At 50.3% G+C, this 27,719-nt stretch overlaps 1 protein-coding gene across 4 annotated transcripts in view; it reads right to left on the bottom strand.

Annotated features, from left to right (window-relative positions):
- The window catches only part of NRDC (nardilysin convertase), a 2,107,381-nt gene that overhangs the window by 394,963 nt on the left and 1,684,699 nt on the right, over nt 1-27,719 (bottom strand). For all 4 annotated transcript variants that reach the window (XM_086952436.1, XM_086952435.1, XM_086952433.1 and 1 more), the window contains one exon: nt 20,089-20,227. In XM_086952436.1, the coding sequence (XP_086808562.1) occupies nt 20,089-20,227 (139 nt within the window). The remainder of the gene's footprint in view (nt 1-20,088; nt 20,228-27,719) is intronic.

The following is a 27,719-nucleotide window of genomic DNA, read 5'->3' on the forward strand; positions in this document are numbered from 1 at the left end:
CATCATTCTCATCAAACTAACAATGCTACAAATTGCTGGATATGTGGCTGACTCCCTCCCTACCAGAATTACAAGGGAGCCCTGCCCCTCTTTCCGTATCCGTTCACTCACAATGGCTCCTGCGGAGCATGGTTTAAAATAATTAATTCCTTAGATCCTGATATTGCTGTTTTCGATAGGGGTTGGGTTTGGGGAAACCTGAACTTGGTCCTGCTAGACGTCTGTTACCCAGATAAGGAGGGACTCCCCACCAGAATAGGAACTGATCTAGAAAATGAAGTGTATGGATTAGGTAATTATACAATTAGCCTTATGATTCTTACTGTTGAGTCCGAAGCTGCACCAGTTCTACCCATTATTTCAGTATTGCCAGTCACTGGTGAATTATGTATCAAGAAGAAAGGTTCAATACACTTAGGTCATAGTAAATGTACTACTGTGGTCGAATTCAGTGATCATGGAAAATCGTCTTTCAAAGCTATTAGTCACTCTTACTTTGTTTGTGGTCATACCGCATACATACGTCTACCTCCAGATTGGGATGGTACCTGTTACATTGCATTCCTTCTGCCACCTGTTTTTCTAGCTCCTCCTGATTACCATAGAAATACCAATCTAGTAAAGAATAGACCCAGAAGAGATATCCCACTTGTCGACTACACAGAAACGGCATGGGAACAGTACACCGACTTTAATAAAGGATTCTTTTTCTTTTTAGGCCCTGTTCAGAATAGTAAATTAATACGCAGATTAACTAGAACACTTGAAGCAGTAGTGAATGAAACTGCCTCCGCCTTAGGTAACTTAACAGAAGAGCAGTCCGCCATGCGGGTTGTTGTCCTTCAGAATCGTCTTGTTATTGACGTCATCTTGGCAGATAGAGGTGGAGCCTGTAAGGTCATCGGGTCAAGTTGCTGTGTTTTCATACCACAAAACGCACCATCTGTATATCAAGCTATCACCCGTCTCCATAAAATTGCAAATCAGATACATCAGAATCCAGGCACCTGGACTTGGTCCGGTTGGTTCTGGACAACGTGAACAGCTTGGGGATGGAAGATCCTATCCTTCCTAGGCATTGGCCTAGTCCTAGTATTCAGTTGCTGCCTGTGCCTGCAGTGTGGGCCAGCGATTTGTGGACTGTGTGCCACGTCATGTATTGAACACTCCAGTTTTCTCTCAAAACGTAAACGAAAGAAAGAAGAACAAATGATGTTACAAGAACAAACTGATCGATTCATGAGGATCGATATATCATGAAGGGTCCGTAGGGAACAAGGAGGGAATGAGGAAATATAAATTTTTGGTCATGTTATGTTCCCTAGCGCGTACCCCACCGACTCCATGTACCAGCTTAAAGTGCATGTAACTTCCCTCCTGTGCCAGCTATGAAGACGCAAATACATTTGTGTCCACCGTTAACATGTCCTCTTTCAGATCCACCCTGAATGGATTATATAGTCCGTTCCTAAGTATGCTATGCCACCGTCTTTTTGTAGTACACTTTACATGTTTCCCTGCTCTGGCAGAGTAGGCCCTGATTTCTGCCATAGAGCCTCTTTTGGCTTCCTGACTCTGACAGCCTCTGCCCAGGCTACCTCTGTACCCGTGAACTCTGACTTACTTTCAGCGCGGCCCCTCGCGCTCAGCTCAGCCTGCTTTCTGCCAAGACTGACTATAACCTTCGAGTTATCTGTTCCGCTCCTCGAGAATGCATTCCTGCCTACTAGCTCCAGTAAACATCCTCTCCAGCTGCAGAGCCAAAGGGCCGACCTGTCTCAATGCAAGTAATTCATAGCCTCTGTTACCATGCTTCCATGGAAGGCCCCGTGCCCCCACGCTTCTCATGTAGACACTTAGGCGCTTATACACGCATCCACAGTTAGCATAGAATAGCTTCTGCCCTAGAGACCTTTCCGCCCAGATAGTATGGTTCCTAAACATCAGATATCAGATACGATAAAGGTACAAGTTGGTCTGACATGCCAGACTTCTGTCTCTTTCCGTCAGTGTAAATGTCAAGTCCCCTGCACCCCGTCAATCACACGTCATGCAGCTGCGCGCGCATCCAAGCTTCCGATTTCTGCTGACACTGCAACAATTCTGTTAGCACCACCCCTTGGTGCCACCCACTTGCGTCACCTATCAGTGACGTTTCTAGCACACACCTCTGATTCACGCCTAGTTTACGCCTCTTGATTACGTACTAGTAACACGTGTATACTGTTATCTTGTCTTCTCTCAGCTGTTACGCCTCCTACACTATTGCCTATGATGTGAATTAAGTATATAAGCTATGTATTGTTAATAAACGAGCGCTCTATCCCTTCTGACACCCCTGTGGTGGTCAGAACATGATATCCTGGTCTAGACCATTCCTTTATGAGGAATAAAACCCTTAGAAACTCTAACACCACGGACTCTGTCTTTTTTCATTCCGATTGAGTTGCTATTGATTAAGTACTTACCTGCATAGAAATTAAGAGAGTAAATTAATTATTTACGTCAGTGGTGGTATCGCACTATCTACTTGACGCAGCCCCTTCGCGCTGATCAGTTCTTTACACGATATTCCACGCCAGAAGCACAGAGCCATGCAAGAGACTGATCACAGGTGCATATAACGAAGGCCCTGAAAGGGGGTCCCTTACCCTAGAAGCCAGTTCGCGGAACGGCGAGGATGAGTGGGGCGGTAAGGAATCCATAACTAATATAAGTCTCTTACAGATATACCGTTACCCAAGGTAATTAACTTGTTCATCTGAAAAAGACTTAGTTGTGGATTCCTTACCTTAAAATAGATACCCCAGCAATACCAACCCCAGATGTGGGTCTGCGAATTAAGTTTACACCAGAAAGAGGGGCGTGGCCAGCAACATGGCCGACTAGACGTGCCTGCATAGAGCTCCGGCCGAGCCTGCACATTATCCGGCATACAATATCCCCCAAGACCCAGAAAAGCCATCCAACAGTACGGAACTGGAACCCACCGACCTGATACGAGCCGCGGTGGTCCCGAAACGGAGTCTGCCTCGTCTAGCTCCGGTGTATAGAGCGGACACCTCTGCCCCCCGGAGACCGAGATGGCGGCCTAGGCACCTGGAGGGAGCGGCGTGCGCCGAGAGCCGGCGGTCCAGCGGACTCTTCTCGCGGGCTGCTGGAGGCTTGACAGGGTGGACACCAGACGGGCGGAAGGTCGCGCGCCGTCTCCGCCGGACAACGGGAGCGGGACAGAGGTGACTGCAGACCACCTACCCAAGATGGCGGCCGCCATGGCGGTACTGTGCTGACTAAGGAGAGATCCCCACATTGATCCCGTCACCGTGCAGCAGCTGAGACCGGGTACAGAGACAAAGCGGCGGCGAGCCTGATGCAGAGGTGAGAGATCCGCCTACGCCTGGCACCTGACCCGGGGATCGACCACAGAAGCGGCGCCCGCCTTTACCAATATGGCGGCCGCGCGCTGAATGACGAAGGCAGGACAGCTATCAAGCCACGGAAGACCACTGAGGCCTGCCTGGAGGGGGAAGGCCTGCTTGTGCTGCCCCGGAGACCCTGCGGCCCATCCCGGTTCGGGAGTGTCTGGAGGGCGCCGCGACCCCCCTGCTGCCAACACTGCACCGCCTGAGCCTGCAACACAGAGGCGGTGAGACTCCCGGGGGGGGCCGCACACGAGGCCCGGGCTGAGGAGTACCCCCCTGGCTTCCCAGGACTAGAGAGTGGAGGCGACGGGGCCCCCTTCGGAGTTCACCCCAGCCCCAGTGAGGAGAGACAGTGGGCCCCACATCCCGGAGGTGAGCCCAGATTGGCCTGGCATCGGGGAAGAGGGTGTACACCGGAGGTGCCACACCAGCGTGGAGGCAGCACAGTAAGACACGCCGAAGGGACAGGCGATCGAGCCACACAGGGTCTCGGGGGCCCACTGGGAGTGAGTGGATCGGGCCCCGTAGTCCTGAAACCGGCACCCCCTGAGGGGAAAAAGGAGCGGCTGACCGACGCCTCGGCCCACCCAACCACAGCGCTCTGTTGCCTATGCCCTGAGACCCGGGCTAGGGAAGAGAAGGCTCCTCCAGAGACACGATAGGGAGACCACTGCCAGGCTACCGCACCCGAGACGGGATGTGTGCATGGTCACAGAGTCTCTAGGGAGGCTGCCCAAGGGAACTGACCGGATGGGGCGCCCTGTAGCTCTGCCTCTGCCTCAGACGGACGTCCGACCACAGGGGTGGCACAGCGGAGCGGGGATCTGGCCCAGCGGCGTCCGGCCCCCAGAAGACACAGGTATGGGCAAGAGGGAGACAATACCCAAAACGGCGAGCAAGGGCCCAATGGACAATTTCGCAGCACCGCGACCTACGGTGGACCCACAACCCACTCTGGCGCACGCAATGACACAAACATGCTATTGGAGGCCATACAGGCGTCGAGAACGGACATCCAAGCCTCACGAGCGGCCCTGGAAACCAAGATAGGGGAGGTAGGGTCCGAGGTGACACTGCTGCGCCAGGACTTTCGGAACTTGACAGACAGGGTCACGGTGGCTGAGTCGAGGTTGACGGACAATGAGAAGTCGGTCTCTGAACTTAAGAAGGACATGGCGGAGCTCCAGGCCTCCCACCGCCAACTCCTATGGAAGGTGGACGACGCTGAAAATAGGTCAAGGCGGAACAACCTACGCTTTGTGGGATTTAGAGAAGGGATTGAGGAAAGGAGCATGACCACCTTCCTCCTGGACTGGCTCAAAAAAAACCTTCCCGACGGCACGATTCTCCTCGTGCTTTATCATAGAGAGGGCGCACAGGGCGCTACTGGCCAAGCCACCGGAGGGCGCGAGACCAGGACCGGTCATAGCGCGATTCCTAAACTTCGCAGATCGGGATCTGATCTTACGAGAAGCCAGGGCTATGGGCGAGATCCGCTTCGAAAATACCACCATCATGATTTTCCCGGACTACAGTCAGGAGGTCTCGAAACAGCGCCGCTCCTTCGACGCCGTAAAAGAAAAACTGAGATCCCTCAGCATTCAGTATATGCTCCTCTTCCCGGCCAAGCTCAAGGTCATCTATCAGGGCAAAGCCATCTTCTTCCCACACCCGGACGACGCATGGCAATGGCTTGAAGAGCGCCCTATCCTGACCAGTAGAGAGGCGGCGGGCCGGGCGGCGCTCGACCGGGAACTACGGGATCGACCGATGTGGGAGAGGCCGAAGCCACAGCGTCGAAGATTGAGGAGGACGCAGAACAAGACACAGGGGACCCCATACAGGACGAGGAACGTCCAGAACGAGAGACGAGGCAGATCGGCGTCACCAGGTACCGATTCAGTGGCGGGCTCGAGAATGGGTGGCCTGAGAAATGGAATCCGCTCAGAAGAAGAAGATGCGGAGGAATCGGAAGGCCGAGCATCCGGGGAGGAGGAGGAAGACACAAGGAGTGACTCGTTACACCCTCTGGCTAAGGAAATCCAGCAACTGGAACAAGACTCTACAGGCCGTGAGGGTCAAGTGGACACACAAGACTCACATTCGTGAACTGTGGTGTACTGGGAACGGGAAAAGATGGCGGCTCGGCGATGCGGAGCAAGCAAGTTGGCACACCCCCACTACTGTTTTCTGTGTTCTTAACACTGGTTACTGTTGATTGAGGGTGGGATGTGTGGGAGGGCGACAGGCCTTCTCCCACGGATAGTTGAGACCCGGATGGGGATGCAACTGGAAGGGGAGGGAGGTGGGGTGGGGGGTGCGGGAAGGGGTTTGGTTACAGTTTACCTCATGTTGGGGTGTTGGGACGTTGGGAAGGGAGGGAGACAGATATCCATGCAGCAGCAAGTTCAGGAAAGTGTACCCTTGCTACCATCCCGGCCCTGGGGCCCGGTACTAGATAGTCCTCAGGTGAAACAATGGCGAATACACTAGCTACACCACACGGTGAAGGCGCTGGGGTTAAGGCGCTAACCTGGAACGTGAACGGACTGGGTTCCAAAATTAAGAGGAGCCTGGTTACTGCATATATTAAGCGAGTGGCACCTGACATCATTTTCCTTCAGGAAACACATTTGAGGGGGAACCGATGTGCTTTTTTGGCGCGCGGGCAGTACATAGTTCTGGCACACGCGGGATACACCATGGACTCACGGGGCACGGCAATACTAGTTAGGAAAACAGCACCTTTCACAGTCACACGTACATGGTTGGACCCACAGGGCTCGTTTGCCGGGGTGCAGGGGACATGGAGGAGGCGCAGGTACACTCTGCTGTCGGTATATGCTCCACCCAAATTACAGACACGAACAATGCAGGAGATCACGACCATTCTGCTAGACACGGCGGACACGATACAGATTGTGGGGGGGGGATTTCAATGACGTGATGTGCGCGACGCGCGATAGATCTGGGAACCCCCACACAGTGGCTGCAGAGACGGCTTTGGCGCGCAGAATGGACACGATCGGTCTCACCGACGTTTGGCGGTGGCTACATCCTGCCCGCGTAGCTTACTCTTTTTACTCTGGGGCCCATAAGGTCTTCTCTAGGCTAGATTACATCTTCACATCGAGACAGGAACTTTCGGCGGGGGACGAGGCAGACTATCGGGCGAGGGGTATTTCGGATCATTCCCCGCTGTTCGTACATATAGGCCGGGGAAGGGGAAGGGGTCAGGCACACTGGCATATGTCGCCATGGGATTTACAGACTCCTGAGTTTTTATGGCGGAAAACGAGGGATCGGTACAGTCCGGGGTGACACTATGGGAAGCCATGAAAACGGTGTTGAGGGACCGCTTCCAATCCAGGGTAGGGGAGGCCAGAAGGAAACGCACGGAAGCCATAGCGAAGGAGGAGGCAAACATCTTGACCCGAGAGGCTGAATATCACAGAACGAAGGAGGAGGCAGACCTCAGATTACTGCTGGACACTCAAAGGCTCTATAGAGAGCTAAGCACGGACGAGGCGCGTACACAGGCGCTGGCCACCCTACATCGCTTGTACGATGTCGGCGACAAATCTGGTAAACTCATGGCATGGCTGAGCAGGCGCGAGCGAGCTGCCAGGTGGGTGGATTGGGTTGAGCTCCCTAGTAAGGCGCGGGCGTCCACAGACGGCACTATAGCAGAGGCCTTTGCGACCTATTTCGAAGACTTCTACAGGGCGAGGGACCTAGGGGACGGCGAGGTGGTGCAGTCGTTCCTGGATAGCGTGGAGGTTCCGCAGTTGACCCCCGAAGATAGTGAGGCCTTGGAGTCCGACCTGTCCCTGGATGAAATTGCAGAGGCGATGGCTGCCCTGAAACCGGGGAAGGCTCCGGGACCAAATGGTTTCCCGGCGGAGTTCTTCAAACGAACGGGGGACCTCCTTTCGCGTCACATGAAGTCGCTATTTGCGGGAGCGTTCGACTCCGGAGGCCTCCCGCCGGACCTGGCCCTAGCTACCATAATCCCGATCCACAAGGAAGGCAAGCCCCGTGGAGACTGTTCCTCCTATCGCCCAATCTCGCTGCTAAATACTGAGACTAAAATCCTGGCCACAATTCTTGCACGGCGCTTACGACAGGTAATAACGGGCCTGGTCCATCCAGACCAGTCCGGGTTCCTGCCGGACAGGGCCACCAAACTCAACCTGCGACGCACCCACAACTGGCTCCAGGAAGTCTGTGACAGGAGTGAGCCACATTGGTTCCTCTCCTTGGACGCAGAGAAAGCGTTCGATGCGGTCCACTGGCCTTTCCTAATGGGAACCCTTGAAAGGTTTGGGTTTGGGCCCAAGTTCCAGCGCTGGGTGAAACTTCTGTACTCGAAACCTAGGGCTAGAGTGCGAATAAATGGGCGAATGTCGAGAGAGTTCGCGATAGAGCGGGGGACGCGACAGGGGTGTCCGCTGTCCCCACTCCTTTTTACCCTCACGATTGAGATCCTTGCGATCCGTATCCGGCTAAACCGAGATGTGACTGGCTTCCAATGGGGGGGAATCGGCCGCTGACCAGGAGAAGATCTCCCTATACGCCGATGATGTGCTGTTGTACGTGACCGACCCGGCTAAGACGATACCGGCCTTATTCAGGGAACTAGGCGACTTTGGGGCGGTAGCCGGACATGCTATAAACTGGCATAAGTCGGTCCTCTACGACCCACAAGGTGCCCCGCGAGGGGAGGAGCTGCCTGAGCTGCTCATCCACACCACGGCAGGCTTCCGGTACTTGGGGGTCTTTATCACCCGAGATAAGCAGCGCTCCTACACGGCCAATGTCGACAGAGTTTTGGTGGCAGCAAAGGCGGAGATGGATAGGTGGAGGCCGCTCCCGCTCACCATTTTGGGCAGGGCTGCTCTGTATAAAATGATCCTACTCCCTAAGTTTTTATACGCCCTGCAGAATGAGTATTATCCCCTTCCGGCTCTGACATTGCGGAAAATCCATACCGATCTCCGCTCTTTCCTGTGGCTGGGGAAGCAGTCCCGGGTGGCACTCACGACTATGCAGCGCCACCAATATAGTGGGGGTCTCTCATTGCCTAATTTGGAGGCCTATTACTGGGCGGAACACCTCACCCCGATCAACGATTGGATACACGCCCCGGCTGACCACCCCACCTATGCACTAGAGAGATCTAAATGGGGCAATAAGACGGTGTTCCACTTCTTGTATGGGGGGAGGGGGGGCGCCAGCTTCTCCCTGCGACTAAGATTACCCTGACGGCGTGGCGCAGAGCGTCGGTTAGAATGGGCTGGCATGAAAGGCTCACCCGCCAAACACCCTTATGGTCATGTAGGTGGCTGACTGAACTGAACAAGCTGCGTGGATTTCAAAGGTGGGACGACATTGGCATCTCCACAGTTGGGGATGTCATAGCACAAGGGGAACTTAAAACCTTCCAGGCACTGCAACAGGAATTTGGACTCCAGAAAACCCAGTATTACAAATACATACAGCTGCGGCATGCATGGGGAGCCCAAAACATATCTCTCAACGACATTCCCCAGTTTGCACCACTTGAGGGCCGCCTACTGCAAGAACAGATACAGAGGGGGGCGGTATCCATGACCTACAAAACACTGACAAATAATATGTTGGGTGATCTACAGGCCCTCAGGGAGAGGTGGGAGGCAGATGTGGGCACGATGGAGGACCTAGACTGGGAACTCATACTCATGCACCCCCGAGAAGTGGCCATAAAATCGAGGCTTCGCCTCATTCAGTTTAAGGTCCTTCATCGGGCATACTTTGATAGAGTGAGGCTTTTTCGGATGGGGAGGGTTCACAACACCACCTGTCTACGATGCCAGCACCAAACAAGCTACTTCTTCCACATCATCTGGGGTTGCACAGTGATACAGGAATATTGGGACGAGGTTTTCAATGAATTGAGTGCGGTACTGGAGGTAGAGATACCCAACGACCCCAAACTGGCGCTTTTGGGAATGTCCACGGAGGTGGATATCACGCGATACTTACTCATTTTTCTGCTGCTGGCCCTGGTGGTCGCCAAAAGAGACATTGCAAGAATGTGGGGGGCGCCTGGGAAACCAAATCTCGAGGAATGGAGAAGAGGTCTAGATATGTATATGGCAGCTGAACGAGTTACATATAAAGCTAGAGGGTGCCCCCGAAAATTTAGAAAAATATGGGCCAAGTGGAGGCACTACCATGGATTGGAGTAGGAGGGTGGGACCGGTGGGGGGAGTGGGCGGGTGGTAGGATAAATCACAGAGATGGTGCGTATGTCGCTGATTCCAGTATTTGTACCCTTGAAGGTTACGGGCCATGGGGATTGCTTGTACTCAATGTATCACAACTTAGAGGACCGAGAGAGCCATGAGGGTCGGGGGGGGGGGGGGGGGAGTGGTGGAGAAGGGTACATGCTGCTGGAGGGGGGGGGGGGGAGGACGGGAAGGGGGGCTTCGAGGAGAGGTCTCTCAGTTACTGCCTCTGCTTATAGTTGATGGGGGGGTGGGGGGGGGGGGGGAGTTCGGGGAGAAAATGAAAAATAAGTTCGTCAAGATGAATGCACTGTCACTGACTATTTCAAAAGTTGCGTAAGGGCGGGTAGAGCGGAATGTTGACTTATGATTCGCCTGATGCAACAATAAAAAGAATTTGTAAAAAAGAAAAAGTTTACACCAGAAAGTCCTGGAGAACTGAACGGCCAAAGAAGGTATCTCTCCGGACGTGGCTATCCAGGCAGTAGTATTTAGTGAACGTGTGCAAGGAAGCCCACATAGCTGCCTGGCAGATGCCTGGCAGATGTCATGAAGGGGGACTCCACGTCCCAAAGCAGTCGTGGCAGCCATCGCCCTGGTGGAATGGGTGCTCAACCCTACTGGAGGTTCCTTTTTCGCTAAGGAATAAAAGAATTTAATGCAAAGAACGACCCATCAAGAGATGGTTCGCTTTTGCACGGCCTTTCTTAGCGCCCACATACCTAACAAAGAGCTGATCATCCACCCAGAATTGTTTTGTGCTATACAGGAAAAATGAGAGCGCGCATTTTGGATCCAGACGATGGAGCCTCTCCTCCTCTTTAGAATGTCAAATGTCAAATGCTTTTGTATAGCTCAACTTATCACCAAAGGAGGTCTCAAGGTGCTTGACAAAAAGAAAGGCAGCATCCTTGTTGAGCAGAGACGTCGGAGGAGAGGCATTATTTGGGGAAGAGCCACGTTTTCAAGCTCTTACGGAACTCCAGATGATTGGAAAGGGACAGAAGATGGGCTGGCAACTTGTTCCAGAGTTGAGGAGCCACATAAGAAAAGGACCAACATCCATTCCTGGATGTCGGGACCCGAGGCTGGGATAACAAGGATTTCGAACTAGAGCGAAGTGCTCTAGACGGTCTATACCAGACTAGTTTTTTTTGCTAAATATGAAGGTCCAATGCCATGAAGGAGTTTATGAGTTAAACTCAGAATCTTAAATTGACATCTCTGGCGCACAGGTAGCCAGTGCAGCTTTTTGAGGTTGGGTTTAGAGGCGGACCTAGGGGGCAGTCCCAACACCCGTCTCGCAGCTGCGTTCTGGAGGGTTTGCAGCTTAGTCAGCAGACTCATTAATGGAGGCAAACATCGCATTTCCATAATCAAGCCTGCTAACGATCAATCCCTGAACCAGGGGCTTTCTGGTTTCAAGAGGAAGCCATTTGAAGATTTTTCACAATTGCCGCAGTATTCCGAAACAAGTTCCGGATACTAACTTAACAAGTGCTTTCATGGAGAGAGCGCTGTCAAGCATAAAGCCTAAATCTCGTACGGCTTCTTTAGGTTAAGGGCAAGGTCCTAGATCGTGAGGCCACCAATCCTGAGACCATATAGTTTTGGCCTAACCAAATAACAGAATTTCGGTCTTACTACAGTTGAGTTGAAGTCTGTTTTCACTCATCCAATTACTGATATGAACCATGCATTGTTTAAATCTGGTGCAGGTATCCAGGAATTCGGGGCTACAGGTGATAAGCACCTGCGTATCATCTGCATAAGACACTGTAGTAAAGCCATAAGATTTTATGATGTTAGCCAAGGGGGAGAGATACAAATTAAACAACAGGGGACTGAGAATCGGCCCCCGTGGAACCCCCACGGAGAGAGGAGTGTTACTGGATGCAAGGGTGTTCATCTTGACGTAAGAATGACGGTCCTCGAGGTAATTCGCGAACCAGGCCAGGGCGTTGCCTCTGACACCAATCTCCCATAACCAATGTTTCAAAATGCTGTGGGAGATGGTGTCAAAGGCCGCCGAAAGGTCTAATAGGACAAAAATAGCAGATTCGCCTCTGTCCAGGGTAAGTCGGATGTTGTCCACTATCTCAATCACTGCAGTTTCCGTGCCATGGGCGGCACGAAACCCTGACTGCGATGGATCAAGGAGTGCATGGGTTTCAATATAGGAGTAAACACGTTTATTGACTAGATATTCTAGGACCTTCCCAAAGTAAGGCAGTAGAGATATAGGTCTGTAGTTAGACAGGATAGAGGGATCACTATTTGGCTTTTTAAGGATGGGCTTAACCTGGGCCAGCTTCCAGCTACTGGGAATGGAGGCACTCTCAAAAGAACTATTGAATATGTTGGTCAAAGTGTCAACCAGCAGCAGGAGTATCTCACTGCACTTACGTGGGAACAGTGAGTCAGTGGGGGAACCAGATTTGATTTTCCTAAGTGCCAGTAGCACTTCTGCTGTGGTGGTGGGCTCAAATTCTGCAAGGGATGGAGATTCAATGGTTTCTAAGATAGGCACAATACAAGATGATGCCACCCCAGTTAGGGCCGCATTGTGGTGGGAGAATGGAAACGAGGAATAGATTAGCTGAATTTTATTGTAAAAATAAGATGCCAGCGAGTTCACCCACTCCAAGGTGGTAATGAATACTGATTGCTCCACCTGAGGGGTGGTAAACTCCTTCAGTATTTTGTACAATTGTTTGCTGGATTGGGCTGCCTTATTTATTCTTTGTGTGATATAGAGCGTTTTTGCTGCTTTTATATGTTTTAAATAATTAGAGTGAAATAATTTGTAATTCTTGCGATTTTCCGGTGTTCTAGATTTCCGCCATAACCTTTCGGCTGATCTGCTGTCCATTTTCTCTCTTTTCAAGGCCTCATTAAACCAAGGTGAAGCGACTCTTTTTACATTGACTTTCGTTTCCGGGATAATTATGTCAAGAGTGTTACGTATGGACACTTCTAATTGAGTAGCCATTATTTCCATATTGTTAGACCTATTATTAGGAGGCTTGAAATGCGTCAAGAAGGATTCAGGAGTCAGTTTACACCAAGGTCGTATAGATGTAGATTCTTTGTGAATAACAGTCCTTGACCTAGAAGGTTTAGGAAAATTAAAATTTATGAAGGATGCAGGGTGGGAAGAAAGCGGGCAAAGTAATGATCTGTCCATTGTGGAAAGAGGTAACCACTTTAGGAAAACAGGGTCATGTTCTCGGAGGACAACCTTGTCCGAATGAACAGCGAGGAAAGGAGGCTTAGAAGAAAGAGCCTGAAGCTCATTCACCCTGCGAGCAGAGGTGATGGCAACCAGAAAAGCATTCTTTAAGGTCAAAAGTCTGAGAAGACAATTATGTAGCGGCTCGAATGGAGCACACAACGTAGGTCAGAACCAGGTTTATGTCCCACTGGGGCATTACGAAAGGAATAGGAGGAAACAAACGAGTAATGCCCTTAAGGAAACAAATTACAATAGGGTACTTGAAAAGAGATGGCGGATCAGGAAGCTTAAGAAAGGCCGAAATGACCGAAAGATAGCCTTTAAGAGTGCCCAGAGCAGAGCCCTGCTGGGCCATGGAAAGAAAGAAAGAAGAGGAGAACCCCTGAAAGAGGGGCAGAAAGGGGATCCACAGCCTTTGCTGTGCACCATGCCACAAATTTGTTCCATCTACAGTCGTATACCGTTTTAGTGGAGGGACGCCTGGCTGCCAAGATTACATTACAGACTTCGGGAGGAAGGTCGAAAGCTGTCAACTGTCGCTGCTCAATCTCCAAGCAGAGAGGTGGAGGCTGGACAAATTCGGGTGGAGAACCGGTTTTTGTTGCTGAGACAGAAGATCCTCCTGAAGAGGCAGTCTGATCAGAGGATCGATGGCCATGTGCAAGAGCTTGGGATACCAGACTCTCCATGCCCAATCCGGAGCCACAAGGATGACTTGGGCCCTGTAGCACCTGATCTTCAGCACTCTGGGCACAAGTGGTATAGGTGGAAAAGCGTATAGAAGACCGCAACTCCACTTGCGACGAAAAGCGTTGCGGAGCGAGTGCTGCCTTGGAAATTCCAACACGCATAACTGCTGAAATTGCGTGTTCTCTTCGGTGGCGATTAGATCTAACCAAGGCTCTCCCCATTGCTGAAAGAGACCTTGCACCACCTCTGAGTGAAGACGCCATTCGCGATCAATCATGCACCTACGGCTGAGTTCATCCGCCCTGGCGTTGAGTGAACCTGCCAGGTATTGAACCACAAGGGAAATGCCCTAATGTTCCAGCCAAGTCCAAAGGCGGAGACCCTCTTGACATAGGGTCCACCACCCCACCCTGCCCTGTTTGTTGGGGTACCACATGGTGGTGGGGTTGTCCGTGTACACCTGCACCTTCCTTTGACAGAAGGAAGGGATGCTATTAGTGCAAGACGAATTTGCCAGAACTCCAGAAGGTTGATGTGGAGCCTGGACTTTTGCGGAGTCCAGAGACCTCTGATCTCAGCTTCTCCCATGTGGCCACCACATCCCAGGAGTGACGCATCTGTCACCACTGTTGGGGAATAGACAGGGATCTGTTGTTGACCCAATCCTTGTTCGTTAGCCATCACTGTAATTGGTGTGCAGTACCCTCCGAGATCTGGAAGCAACATTTCCCTGATTTTGTGCCCACTGGAACTTCAGGTCCCACTGCAGAGTCCGCATATGCCACCTGGCATGATCCACCAGCAGGATGCAGGAGGCCAAGAAGCCTCAGGGTCATTCTGACCGAAACCCGGGGTAGAGGCTGAAAGATCTGAATCATAGCCCGAATATCCTGGACCCACTGTTCTGGAGGATAAGTCCGAAACTGCATTGTATCCAGAACCGCTCCCATGAAAAGGAGCCTCTAAGAGGGAATCAGGTGTGACTTCGGCATGTTGAAAGTGAACCCCAGCATATGCAGGAGGTCAGCCGTTTTCTGGAGATGGGAGACAACAGCCTGGGGCGAGCCCACCATGAACAGCCAGTCGTTGAGATAGGGTAAGACGGGAACCCCTGATCTGCGCAGATAAGCTGCAACCCCGCCATCTCTTTCCTGAACACCCGAGTGACGCTAGTAAGGCCAAAGGGGAGCACGGTAAACTGAAAATGCTTGTGGCCTACTGTGAACCGTAGGTAGCGCCTGTGGGTCGGCAGGACGGGGATGTGGAAATGGGCGTCCTGCAAGTCCAACACAACCATCCAGTCTCCAGGGTCGAGATCAGACAGAACCTGAGCCACGAAAGGGGCGAAAAGCAGACTGTGCGGGGCGAGAGGCGGTAGCAAGGCCCAAGGATCTGGCTGTAGCCCTAGAATCCTTAAAGCGCTCAAGCGAGTAGTCCGCTTTGGTGCCAAACAAGCAATGACCATCAAAGGGCATGTCTAAAAGAGTTGATTGGACATCGCCCGAAAAGCCAGTGGATCTCAGCCAGGCGTAGTGCCTCAGGGCTACCGACATTGAAATCATCATCCCGAGCGAGACAGCGGTGTCCAGCCCACATCGTATGGCGAACATCGTTGCATCTATACCCTCAGCAACCGCACGTGAGATCATGCCCTGGGCCTCTTCCAGGCCCTGTGGCAACACCTGCACGACCGTGTCTCAAACAGAGTGGGCGTAATGGCCCAAGCGACATGTGCTGTTCACCAACCGCAGTCCTAAGCTGGCGGAAGAAAACATCTTCTAAGGTGATCCAGCTTCTTGGATTCCCTATCAGATGGCGTGGTAGGGAATGCGCCCTTGGAAGTGGAGGCTTGGACCACCAAGCTTTCGGGGTAGGGTGTTGGGAGAGAAAAATGAGGTCGCCCTGGGCAGGGCGGTAGCATTGGGCAATCCTCCTATTTACAGGGGCTCCTGTGCTGGGCTTGGACCAAGTGCCCAGAAGGATGTCCATAAGGGCCTCATTGAACGGCAGCAGGGGCTCTGAAGAGGCCGCTGCCGGTTGAAGCACCTCGGTCAGGAGATTGGTCCTGACCACCACCGTAGGAAGCTAAAGGTTCAAGGCCACAGCCTCCCTACTCAACACCACTGCGTATCCATCCACCATCCTTCGTAGCCACGGTAGGGGGAGAAACCATGCGGCTTCGGTCGACGTCGGCCAGGCTCTGTGTCCATGTCGTGGGGGAGGCCGGGGTAGATGTCTGTTGGGGACACAACCGGCGACACAACCGGCGTCGCAAGGGACGGAGATGTCGCCAATGGATTTGACGCCAGAGGAGGTGTCGTAAGGTCGACCAGCGCCGATCTGGATTCAGGCCTGGATCCCTGGAGGCGAAGCCACAGGCATCGAAGGCCAAGAACCTCCAGCCGAGTCCGCCGGACCCAATGGCGCGCCGGTGGAGTCGGGCTGCCCAGAGATGGAGTGGAGGGCTTCGTAAAAGCTACGAAGTTCGGCAGGGGTCGCTCCAGCTCCCGAGAAGCGAGGGAGGCTCAGAGCCGACCCAACAGGATCCTCGGGCGGAGCTAGATGACTAGCTTCCGCATCATGCGTCGCGTCGGCAGACAGACAGACAGGGGGGAATGCAAAGAGCGGCGGTGCTTCTTTGCCTTTTTTTTGTGCTTCGACTACCGAAGACTTCCAACGAGGAGTGGTGGTGATGGCTCCGCGACCGGTCCTGCAAACTCCCACTTGACCGGGACCTCGAGCAGCACGGAGCAGACTGCCGGGTCTCCAGAAGTTTTTGGGACAGCTCCTGCAAAGACTTCAGGTAATGGTCGCGCTCCAGACAACAGAGGCACACTAGATGTGTGTCTGTCACAGACATTAGCTTGTGGCAGGAGCCACAAGGCTTGAAGCTGGTCCGCTGATGTGACATCCCTGTGCACCAGGAGTCAAAAGCCTCGAAAAAAGTTGATAAAAGTAAAAAAAAGACAGTCAAAAATGACTAGAGGTTCCGCTCTCTCCGGATCTGTGCAGGCAGGCGCGGAAAAAGAAAACTGACGTCAGCGCACAGGAGCTGCGTCGAAGTAGAGACTGCGACGTCATCCGGGCGATCACGACGAACGCGGAGTTGACCGACGCCACCTACCGACACCTGGGGTACTGCTACAAAGAAATTTCTCCTGATCCAGTCTGATGCCTGGGGAAATTCTACGGTAAGGAAACCATAACAAATAGTCTCTTTCTGATTTGCATCGTACCCAAGACACCTCCAAAGAGACAGAGCCTCTCCGAAGGAATCAGGTATCACTTTGGCATGTGGATCATGAACCCCAACAAGGTTAGGAGGGTCAATGTCATCTAAAGGTGGTCAACAACGGACTGCTGCGCGTCGACCTTCAATAGCCAGTTATTGAGGCAGGGGATGGTATGCCACGACTACTGCATGATCAAAGGAGCCCTATTGAGGCCAAAGGGGAGCATGGTTGTAGAGAAGTAGGATCTGCTTATATGGTTATCCCCACTTTTTGCTCGATGTGATGCTGTTTCTGACTAGTCTGAATGGGATCCTGCTAATCAGGACCCAAGTCTCTGTGCTTTCTCCCTTAAATTGGTATGGTAAGTACTTCGCTTCATCCCAGATTGGATACTACCTTGTCAGTCCCTAGTATATGGTACTAAGGTACCCACGGCATAGGTAAACCAGGGGTCCCCAATGGGCTGAAGCATGCATTATGCCACTCATGGAAGACCACTCAATTTGTAACTAAAGGCCATTGCAGCCTTGCAAGCTGGTGCTAGAACCACTTACTAAAGATATAGGTTCCCCTATAGCCAAGATCACTGCACTTGAAACCTATAAGTCACCCGTAAGGCAGGCCTTACGATCTTAAAGGCAGGGTGCTCTGTTCTAAGTGTGAAGGTGCCCCTGCATGAGCAGGGCACCCCTATAGCCTACGGAGTCCATTCTCCCGAGCTGTAAGTGAGACAGCCATATAACATATAGAAACTGGTAGTAACGAATCCTATCATGCTTGGTATCAAACATGTTGGAATCATACCTCCCACACAGTAAACAAATTGGGACGTATGATTCCATGTGCTGTAAAGCTCCTCCAGGAGGCTCTCGGTGCTCCCGGTACCAGTCTTCTAGACCGGGAGAGAACAACAAAGCTGCTGCAGAGCAGAGACACAATTCGGTCCACCTGCTGCTGAGCCAAGCTCCCAGACAGGGTTTAGTGTATTGGGATAGGGTGGGGGTGCTGGTCAGTATCAATCAGTCTGATTGCAGGGAACATTTGGTGCCCTCCTTGCAAAGTCCAGTTCAAACTAGCTCAGGGAGCCTTTGGATCCCTCTCTGGTGCAAAACTGGACAAAGGACATGGGAGTATCCACCCCACTGTCCAACCCCTCCCCTGGGAAGGAACCATGAATCGTCCCAACGCTTTCCTTAGGGTACTTAAAGGCTTACCGGAGGGTGGGTCCCTAGATTCGTTGTGGGACAAGATTAATTTTCAAGACACCACTTTTTCAACCGTCTCAGCACTCTGGACTTCGCTCTGGGCATCAAGGCTGCAACCGGGAAGACTTCTGCTGCTCCTGATTTCCTCTCCCTACTTGTCTGCTGCAACGTCTGTGCCTGTGCACCATACAGGAACCTTCCAAGGCCTGCGGGCATCCAAGAAACCTGAAGAAATCCTTCTTGAAGTGAAGAAGTCACTTCCCTGCATCTGCAGGCACCGCAAATAAGATGACCGGTATGATGGTCCTGGGCTCCCACAGACTCAGAAAGGCTCAGCAACACAGGTGGTGGTTCTTCACATCCCTGGTGACCTGACCTGTCCTCTCACCAAGTTTGGTGGCCAGTATCCCTCGTCGGACCCACAGGAACCGAACCCCTGTGCAAAATGTCGACTTGCAGTTGCACAGGCTTGTTGGCTTCCTTCCACCAAGATCTTCGGGCTCCAAGTAGCCCCAACCTCAAGCACCTCCTGTGACCAAAATCTTCGCCCTCAATGCATCACTTGCATCGTGGGCTTGTATCTTTGGTGAGCTGCTTGTGGTCCTCTTGCGACTATTGCCTCCGGCTTGTGTGTCCTCTTGAGGGTCTGATTTGAATTTGGTGGGCTCCCCTGATTGCTTGGACCAGCCCTGAGTCCCCTGCTTGTGGTGAGTCACCTAGACCTTGCTGGTCCCAACACTACACTTTCTTCACTTTCCACGTTGTTTGCAGTTGCCAAGGCTTGTTGGTGCTCTCAATGGACACTGACCCCCCAACTCTTGACAGCGACGTGGGAGAGCACGTGAACACCTCCTGGCCTTCCACAGCATCGCTTGGTCCTCACAACTGCAGCTCCAAGGACACAGTCAACTCTCCTGCAGCACCTGACATCGGTGGGCATTCGCCTTCCGTGCTTCCTGATCATTTACAAGTGGCACAGACTCTGTCCCCTCTGCTTGCAGGTACCTCTCGACTGGAATCCACCTTTGGGTTTCACCGGACACTTTCATTTTCTCCAGCAGAGGCATCTTCCTGAAGTCCTCCATTGGGTTTGACGGCGGTTTCGGATACCAATTCACACCTATGCACCTGGCCTCCCTGGTGTAGGTATCCTGGTTCGTAGGGTATCCACGGGTAGGGGGGCCCTCTAGCCTTCTGTTTTCCACAAGGTTTCTTCAGGGTTCACTGGGAAGTGTCCTTCTTTAAAATTGCAACCATGGTTTACCCATTGACTTGAATTGAGCACGCGGTCATGTCCCAACTCTGCATACGACCTCAGTGGTGTTCCTGGTTACTTACCTCTGGTAGCTCCTTGGGTCCCCAGCACTTCTACATCTCCTGGGTATAATCTTGACTTGTCGTGGTTCGCATCCCACTATTTTAGTATATGGTTTGGTCTTCCCCCTGGCGACCACTGTGTATTTGTGCTACCTACCAGTTTTCTTTCCAAAGAATTGTGTGCATAGTGTAGATCTCAGGGTAGGACATATTGGTATGGGTTAGTGAGTGCCTTATAATAAATATACTGTGTGGTTCTTTTTCACTTAATCTATATCAATAAGATTACATTCTGATAAAACAAGCTGTTTTCCACTCCTTCTGGACTAAGCCTGAAGGCTGCTTTCCACAGCTACTACTTAGAGAGCTTTCTAAGGTTGCCTAAGACAACTAAAATCACCATAATGGTTGTCTGGATTAGTGCAGGGTGCTACACTTACATAAGTGAGCATCATATACTAAGCCAGCCTCCTACACTTCCACACACTAAATGAGGAGCTATTTAAAATGTATTATGATGACTTTCTCTTTTCCCAGCCCCGGTCACCCCCAACTTTCACCACAAGGCTATTATTAGCATATGGCTACTTAGAGAAAATCCATGTGTAGAAGGTCGGCTTACTAATGTTTTAGTAGCTATATTTTAGTACATCTTAAGCTATAACCTCTTTAAACATGCCCAGTGGATGAAACTTCAAAATGCAATGTTTCACTAACCTGGTAATAAACTGTGACATCAGAATTGGTATCTCCTTTGTTCAAGGACTTCACTTTACACAAATGGTGAGCACTGGGTAGTTTGACCACCTGAAACTGTACAGGGACTGTTTCGGTCAATGGTTTAAAGTTCAGTTGCCTGAAGAGAGAAATAAAAAAAGAATGTTGTCATAGTCACTGACTGGACAAATATTCCATGTGTGTTAGCAACTCAGACCCCTTTGCTCGCTGAAACTTGCAATCCTTTCATGATAACCAGGGTAGCACATAAAAGTAAAGTTAAGAGAGTGCTAGCCAATCAGACATATGCAATTTAGGGAAAGGAAAGTGATAGCCAATCATACATCACAATTCACCTTTTGGGCAATTCACCAGAACAATAATGAATACATGAAGCACAAAACAATTAGTAAAGGAGATACATTGTCTTATAACAGACAGGTCATTTTAAAACAAATTAGATTTGGTATTACTTTAGGTCAGACATTCACCAATACAGCCCCTTTTCTGTGACACAAGATCAGTCTTCAAGATAAAACGCTAAGATTTTTCAGTTTGTAAGCGGAGGTCAATTTTCCATCTCTGACACTTGTTTTTGAAAGGTTTTCATAGTCGTTCAGGTGATGCATAAAAAATATAAATTTCAGCAGTGAAGTGAGGTTGGCAATAAATATAGATACTGGTGTTACAAAACAGTAAGGAAGGTCATCATAGCAATATGGTGAAGCAACAGAGTGATCAGTAACTAGGGATTTCCCTAAAATACTCACTAAATATGAACAAGTGACTCTTCTATGGAAAAGTCTGCTCTCTCATTCATTCAGACCTCTTTGTCATACAACGTGGATGGCCTTTTCTACATGGGAAGAGCCCGAGCACCAACCCAAGTAGCCAAAAATCGAACCTTGACCACTAAACAGGAATCAGTCTTAAACTGAATAGAAAGGAAAAAAACAGGAGTGGGTGTCAAGAGGCCACTTGGAAAGGACATATACAAGTGGATGGTGTCTCTAGAACACTAACAGTGCTGGACTGCATTAATAAGAAAATCTAAAGAAGCAAGTTCTTTTCTCACTGCTAAGGTTGGCAAAATCTGATCAATTAATAGAAAACATGAAAAAAGTACTCTACCTCAGGACTTCAAAGTGAAATACAATTCAAGGGAGGAAAGAGACACTACCCAACACTTGACTAACCAGCCTGGTTAACTTGGCAGAGATTCAAAACACACCTCACACCAGGAAAACTTACAAACAACATGCAGTGCTTACATTTTTCTCCACTTTCACAACTGACAAACTGAAGAAACCGTATAATCCTAATGCTGTTTCCCCGAGACACAATACTCTCTACAAGCTCTTCAACATTTACATCAAGAGATTAAACCAATAATTGTTAGGACAACATACTGCACAAACATATGCACCTTCCACCACCAAAAATAGGACATCACTCAATTGGACTTCTATTAAGATTTAAAGTTAAACCTACAAAAACGTGGCAACTTCTAAGCCCAATGATATAGAAACTCCTCATACAAAATGGTTATCAATACATTTAGCAGAAGGGAACTTGACAAAATGAGCAATAAATGTATCATAATCTAACTACATAACTAGCAATGCACTGCCCTTGAACAAAATTTTACTTACCCACTGTAGGAGGCTGGAAAAGTATATAGTGTCCACCTATGGCGAGCCACTGAGCAGAGAGTCCAGGAAACCCTTAGTAACAGCATTTAGGTCCCAGAAAACCAGAGCTCGCAAGGGGTAGCTGTGGAGGGCAGCTAAGGCTTATTCTGGAGGGGTGTACAGTCAGTCAGCAAACTTTTCACACAAGAAAGCACCACACCCGGTGAGTATAAAAATACTTTCTATTTATTAGCACACATTAGGCACTATCTTGGTATATTGCCAGACCGGAGATATCAAATAACACAATAGATATTTCAGAAGGTGGGAAGTAGCATAGAAACACACATAGGGGCCAAACCACATACCAAAATAGTGGAATGTGAAGTAAGTACCGAAACGAGACTAGTACCCAAGGATCGACGACCCCAGGGGAAACACGGAATGAATGAAGGTGAGTAGCCAGGGACCCCAAAGCTCACGGGTGCAGAGTGGTTAGACGTGGTCAAATGTCCATAGGATTACACAGGGTAAGTCGCGTTTGACATTTTACAGTTGTAGGACACTTCCCAAAAGACCCCGAAGGAACCACTTAGATAAAGGAAGGTTGGAGAGCCACCCCACCCATGGACACCCCAGGAACCAGGATACCTACACCAGAGAGCCCAGGTGCATATGGATGAAATGGTGTCGGAAACGCCTGTAGATGTCAATGGAGGTTTGTGGAAGATAAGCAGCTACAGAGTCTCGTGGATCAGTATGTTGGAACCATGACGTGGAATCCAGACAAAAAGAACAAGTAACTTACCTTCAGTAACGCTGTATCTCTAAGAGACATAAGTTAGTTATAGATTCCTTACCTTAGAATTACCCCCCGGCGTCAGACTGGATTTGGAGAATTCTTCTCTTAGCAGTACCCCAGCGTGTCAGTCGACTCCACGTCCGTTGTCAGCTTCGTGGTCGCCGGGATTACGTTGCAGTGTCTACTTAGACGCTGCCCCTGCACGCTGACATCAGTTCGGAATCGACTCTCCACGCCAGAAGCACAGAACCATGCAAGACACTGACCATTGGTGCACATAACTAGGGCCCTGGAAGGAAGTCCCTTTCTCTAGAAGTCAGTTTGCAGAACGGGGAGGATGGGTGGGGCGGTAAGGAATCTATAACTAACATATGTCTCTTACAGATACATCGTTACTGAAGGGAAGTAACTTGTTCATCTGAAAGAGACTGTTAGTTATACATTCCCTACCTTAGAATAGATATTCCAGCTATAGGTGGGTCTGTGAACTAAGTTCACACCCAGAAAATCATGGAGAACAGAATGGCCAAAATAGCCTTCTCTCAGGACTTGGCTGTCTAGGCAATAATGTTTAGTAAATGTTTAGTAAACGTGTGCAGAGATGCCCACATGGCCGCCTAACATATCAATGAGTGGAGCTCCACGTCCCAGGGCTCACAACCAAAGATATACATGCATAGGTACCAGGTGCAAAGCACCAAGCTCGCACCCTATCAAACCACGCTCCGGTGACGCCGACTCTTTCCACACCAAAACCCTATATACAGCTGTTTGCATGACGGATCCTGCCCAATGCACTATTAGACACAGCATTCCGGGAGACCCTTTGAACACAGATTACAGATTATATCGAGCAAAACACGGGGTCAGTGGGAGGCGTTCAAAGTGGTGATACGTGGGCACTGTAGAGCTGGACAATCAGGGGTGCTTTGAGATATTTAGGGACGCTTGCACAGATTGGAAGCAGAGATACAAACACTAGAAGCACAGTATTATTGCACGCCTACCCCATGATCCTAGCTGACATCAAAGCAAGACAGGGAAACTACATTTTTACACAAACATACCAAGGAGAGCTGCTATGGGGAAGGGGAGAGACTGGGAAGGACACTGGCGAACATGCTCTGAAACCCTAGAGGATCCACTTTCATCGTTGAGCTCACCACTCCGGATGGCTCCGTGGTACATACTCCGCACGAAATACTAGACACTGACAGAATTCTATGAGAAATTATATACCTCCCGGTCTCACCCACCGGCTGAGGTTTTGCAAGAATATTTCGACTCGGTGGAGCTACTATGGTTTGGCAGAGCTCACCAAAAATACATGGACTATCCCTTCACTGTTGAAGACATGCGACGTGCCATAGACAGCCTGGCATCAGACAAGGCACCTTAAGCAGACGGCCTAACGGCTAAATTTTATAAAGAATACTCCAAACTCCTGGCGCCTCAGCTCTTAGCTGGGCGTTTTGCCAGACTCCATGTGTGAGGCCATCCTTATTACCATATCAAAGCCCGATAAAAACCCTGCACTATGTGACTCTTATAGGCCACTCTCACTTATTAACCTAGACACCAAGATCTTTGCCAAGCTTTTAGTGGCCAGACTCCAGCCGCTTCTACCGCTGATAGTTCGACCGGACCAATCCGGTTTCATACCGGGGCGATCCACCTCTCACAATCTGAGAACACTGTTCGCGCTCATACGCTATCTTGCCCCCACGTGTCTGCGGTGGCAGCGCTATTGGATGCCACTAAAGCATTTGACTCCTTGGAGTGGGGGGTTCTTATTCCGGCTCCTACATCGACTTGGCATGAGCCCGGTATTTAATAAACAGATACAACTGCTTTATACTGGACCAACGGCGCAACCAAGGGTGTACAGGCTAGTCTCCAACCTGATATCGATCACAAGAGGCCCATGACAATGAGGCCCTTTATCACCACTATTATTTGCAATAGCCACTGAGCCGCTGACGGCCAGAATGAGGCAACACCACACGGACAAGGGTATCAGATTCACCACACGTGCACTCACTGTGTTAATGTACGCGGACGATATCACCCTGTATATGGTAAATCCAAAAGACAATTTTTCGCCGATGATACGCGAGGTGGTGCGATACGAGGGCTTGTTGGGTGTGAGGTAAATCCGTAATAATTCCACTGACATCCGGGACGCAGTCCTTTGATCCGGAATACCCCATAGGATGGGCAAATGGGCCGACGCGATATCTGGGCATTTTGTTAAGCAACGAATTGCAAGAAATATGGACATGCAACTATGGAAAAGTAACAGACTGGTTAGAGGACAGGGTGCAAAGGTGGAAGAATCTCCCCCTATCTGTAATCGGCTGCATAGCAGTGGCTAAAATGGTCATCCTGCCAAAACTGTTCTATTCATTTGTAAATGTTCCCATCCCCCTCATGGCACAATTAAAAAAAAAAAATCTGCTCCTTAACCCCTTGTATGCTCATGATGAGCTGAGCTTGTCATGGCATACAGTCCTCGGGTGCTCATGACGAGCCCGATCCTAGTGTTTTTCCGCCCGCGTCATCAATGACGTCAGCACGCGAGGCACAATGACATCATTGGAGGTTCCCTTTCTCCTCTGACACGCAGGGAAGCCATTTGCTTCCTGCGCGTCGGAGGAGAAAGAGGTATGTTTTGGGGCTGGGGAGGGGGGGGGGATGCGAACAAAAGAGGCATCGGGGAAAGGAAAGGGTTTTCCTTTCCCTCGATGTCTCTTTTGTGCGTTACTGCTGCACGATCGTGCAGCAGGAATACCCACTAGATGCAAGGGATTTTTTTTTGGGGGGGGGGGGGTGATTTTGCCGTGTTTGTTTGTTCGGGGAGCGGCCCCTTGGGCAAGGTTCGCTCCCCCTTTTCGGGGCAATTTCACTGGCTATGTCTTCCCCCCTGCAGGGGGGGGGGCAGATTTTAAAAATTAGTAATAAAATCGACGCACTGGGCCAATGCGCAGGGGAGTGGCCCCTTGGGCAAGGGTCACTCTCCTTTGGGGGGTCATTTTACGCAACCCTATTATTTGGGGGGGGGGGCGGGGGGGGCTACCCCTTGGACAAGGGTCGCTCCCCTTTTGGGGGCAAGTTGAAAGTCTTTTTGATACATTTCAGTATGTGCTGGGGCCATTTTAGGAAGCCCACAATGTTTTTTGTCTAGGGGAGCAACCCCTTAGACAAGGGTCGCTCCCCTCTTGGGGTCAATTAGGAAGGCTTAATCTGCCCCCCCTGGGTGGGGAGGGGGGCAAATTTATTGTAAATTTTAGGATGTGCTGGGGAGAGGCCCCTTGGGCAAGGGTCACTCCCCTTGGGCGCCATTTTAGGAAGCCCACATTTTTTGTTTTTTGTTTTGGGTTGCGACCCCTTAGCTAAGGGTCGATCCCCTTTTGGGCCTCCCACACAAGTGAGGCACCATTTTTATCAGGAGACCTTGGGGAACGATGGGTGGTAGGAAATTTATTTGGGCCCGTGTTGCCACGCTTTTCCACACAAAAATGTGTGAAAAAAAAGATTTTTTCAGCTAAGATTGAGGTTTGCAAGGGATTCTGGGTAAGGGAATGTTGGGGGATCCACACAAGCCATACCTTTTGGATGCCCCCGGGTGTCTACTTTTCAGAAATGTGTGGGTTTGGTAGGTTTCCCTAGATGGCCGTCGAGCACGGTGCCAAAAACTCAGGTGACCCCCCTTGCAAAAGCAGGTGGTTTTGAAAATGGCAATTTTGAAGTCGCCTCACTACGTTCTGGGTCCTTGCCTGTCGCAGGTACTTGGACCTCCCACACAAGTGAGGCACCATTTTTATCGGGAGACCTGGGGGAACGCGGGGTGGTAGGACACTTGTTTGAGCCCGGTGATGCCACGTTTTACTTCACAAAAATGTGTGTAAAAAAATTTATTATTTCAGCTAAAATTTAGGTTTGCAAGAGATTCTGGGTAAGGGAACGTTCGGGGATCCACGCAAGCCATACCTCCTTGGAAGTCCCCGGGTGTCTACTTTCCAGAAATGTGTAGGTTTGGTAGGTTTTCCTAGGTGCCGGCAGAGCTAGGGTTTAAAAACTACAGCTAGGCACTTTGTCAAAAAAGGGTCATTTTTCACTGCGAAATTGAGGTGTGACCACATTGCGTTTTGCGCCTTTTCCTGTTGCAGGCACTATGCCGACCCACACAAGTGGGGTACCATTTTTCTCAGAAGACTTTGGGGAACGCAGGGTGGAAGGAAATTTGTGGATACACGCAGATTCCAGAAATTTCCACCACAGAAATGTGGAGAAATTTTTTTTTTTTGACAATTGTTTAGGTTTGCAAGGGATTCTGGGTAACAGAAGCTGATGGGAGGCAGTCAAGTCACCCCATCCTGGATTCCCCTGGGTGTCTAGTTTTCAAAAATGTATAGGTTTGCTAGGTTTTCCTAGGTGCCGGCAGAGCTAGGGTACAAAAACTACAGCTAGGCACTTTGCCTAAAAAGGGTCATTTTTCACTGCTAAATTGAGGTGTGACCACGATGCGTTTTGTGCAGTTTCCTGTCGCAGGCACTAGGCCGACCCACATAAGTGAGGTACCATTTTTCTCAGAAGACTTTGGGGAACGCTGGGTGGGTGGAAATTTGTGGATCCGCGCAGATTCCAGAACTTTCCACCACAGAAATGTAGGAAAAATGTGTTTGTTTGGACATTTTTAGGTTTGCATGGGATTCTGGGTAACAGAACCTGGTGGGAGGCAGTCAAATCACCCCATCCTGGATTCCCCAGGGTGTCTACTTTCCAGAAATGTATAGGATTGCTATTTTTCCCTAGGTGCCGGCAGAGCTAGGGTACAAAAACTACAGCTAGGCAATCTTCACTGTGAGATTGAGGTGTGACCACGTGTCGTTTTGCGCCGTTTCCTGTCACGGCCACAAGGCCGACCCACACAAGTGAGGTACCATTTTTATCGGGAGACTTAGCGTAATTCAGATTTGTAAATCAACGGTTATTACCTATTGATTTATTATGCATTTCTCCCTTCCAAATGAAAGACATTGTGTAAAAAAGTAAAATGCTACTTACCAGTATGCATCTGTTCTTGGCATGTAGAGCTGCAGATTAGTACACTATGCATTAGATCGCCACCTGGTGTTGGGCTCGGATGATTGCCGGTTGTTGTCTTCTTGGAGAAGTCTTTGTAGTCGCGATATATG

This window comes from Lissotriton vulgaris, chromosome 1_1 (genome assembly GCF_964263255.1).
Source record: "Lissotriton vulgaris chromosome 1_1, aLisVul1.2, whole genome shotgun sequence".
In the NCBI taxonomy this organism is placed as follows: Eukaryota; Metazoa; Chordata; class Amphibia; order Caudata; family Salamandridae; genus Lissotriton; species Lissotriton vulgaris.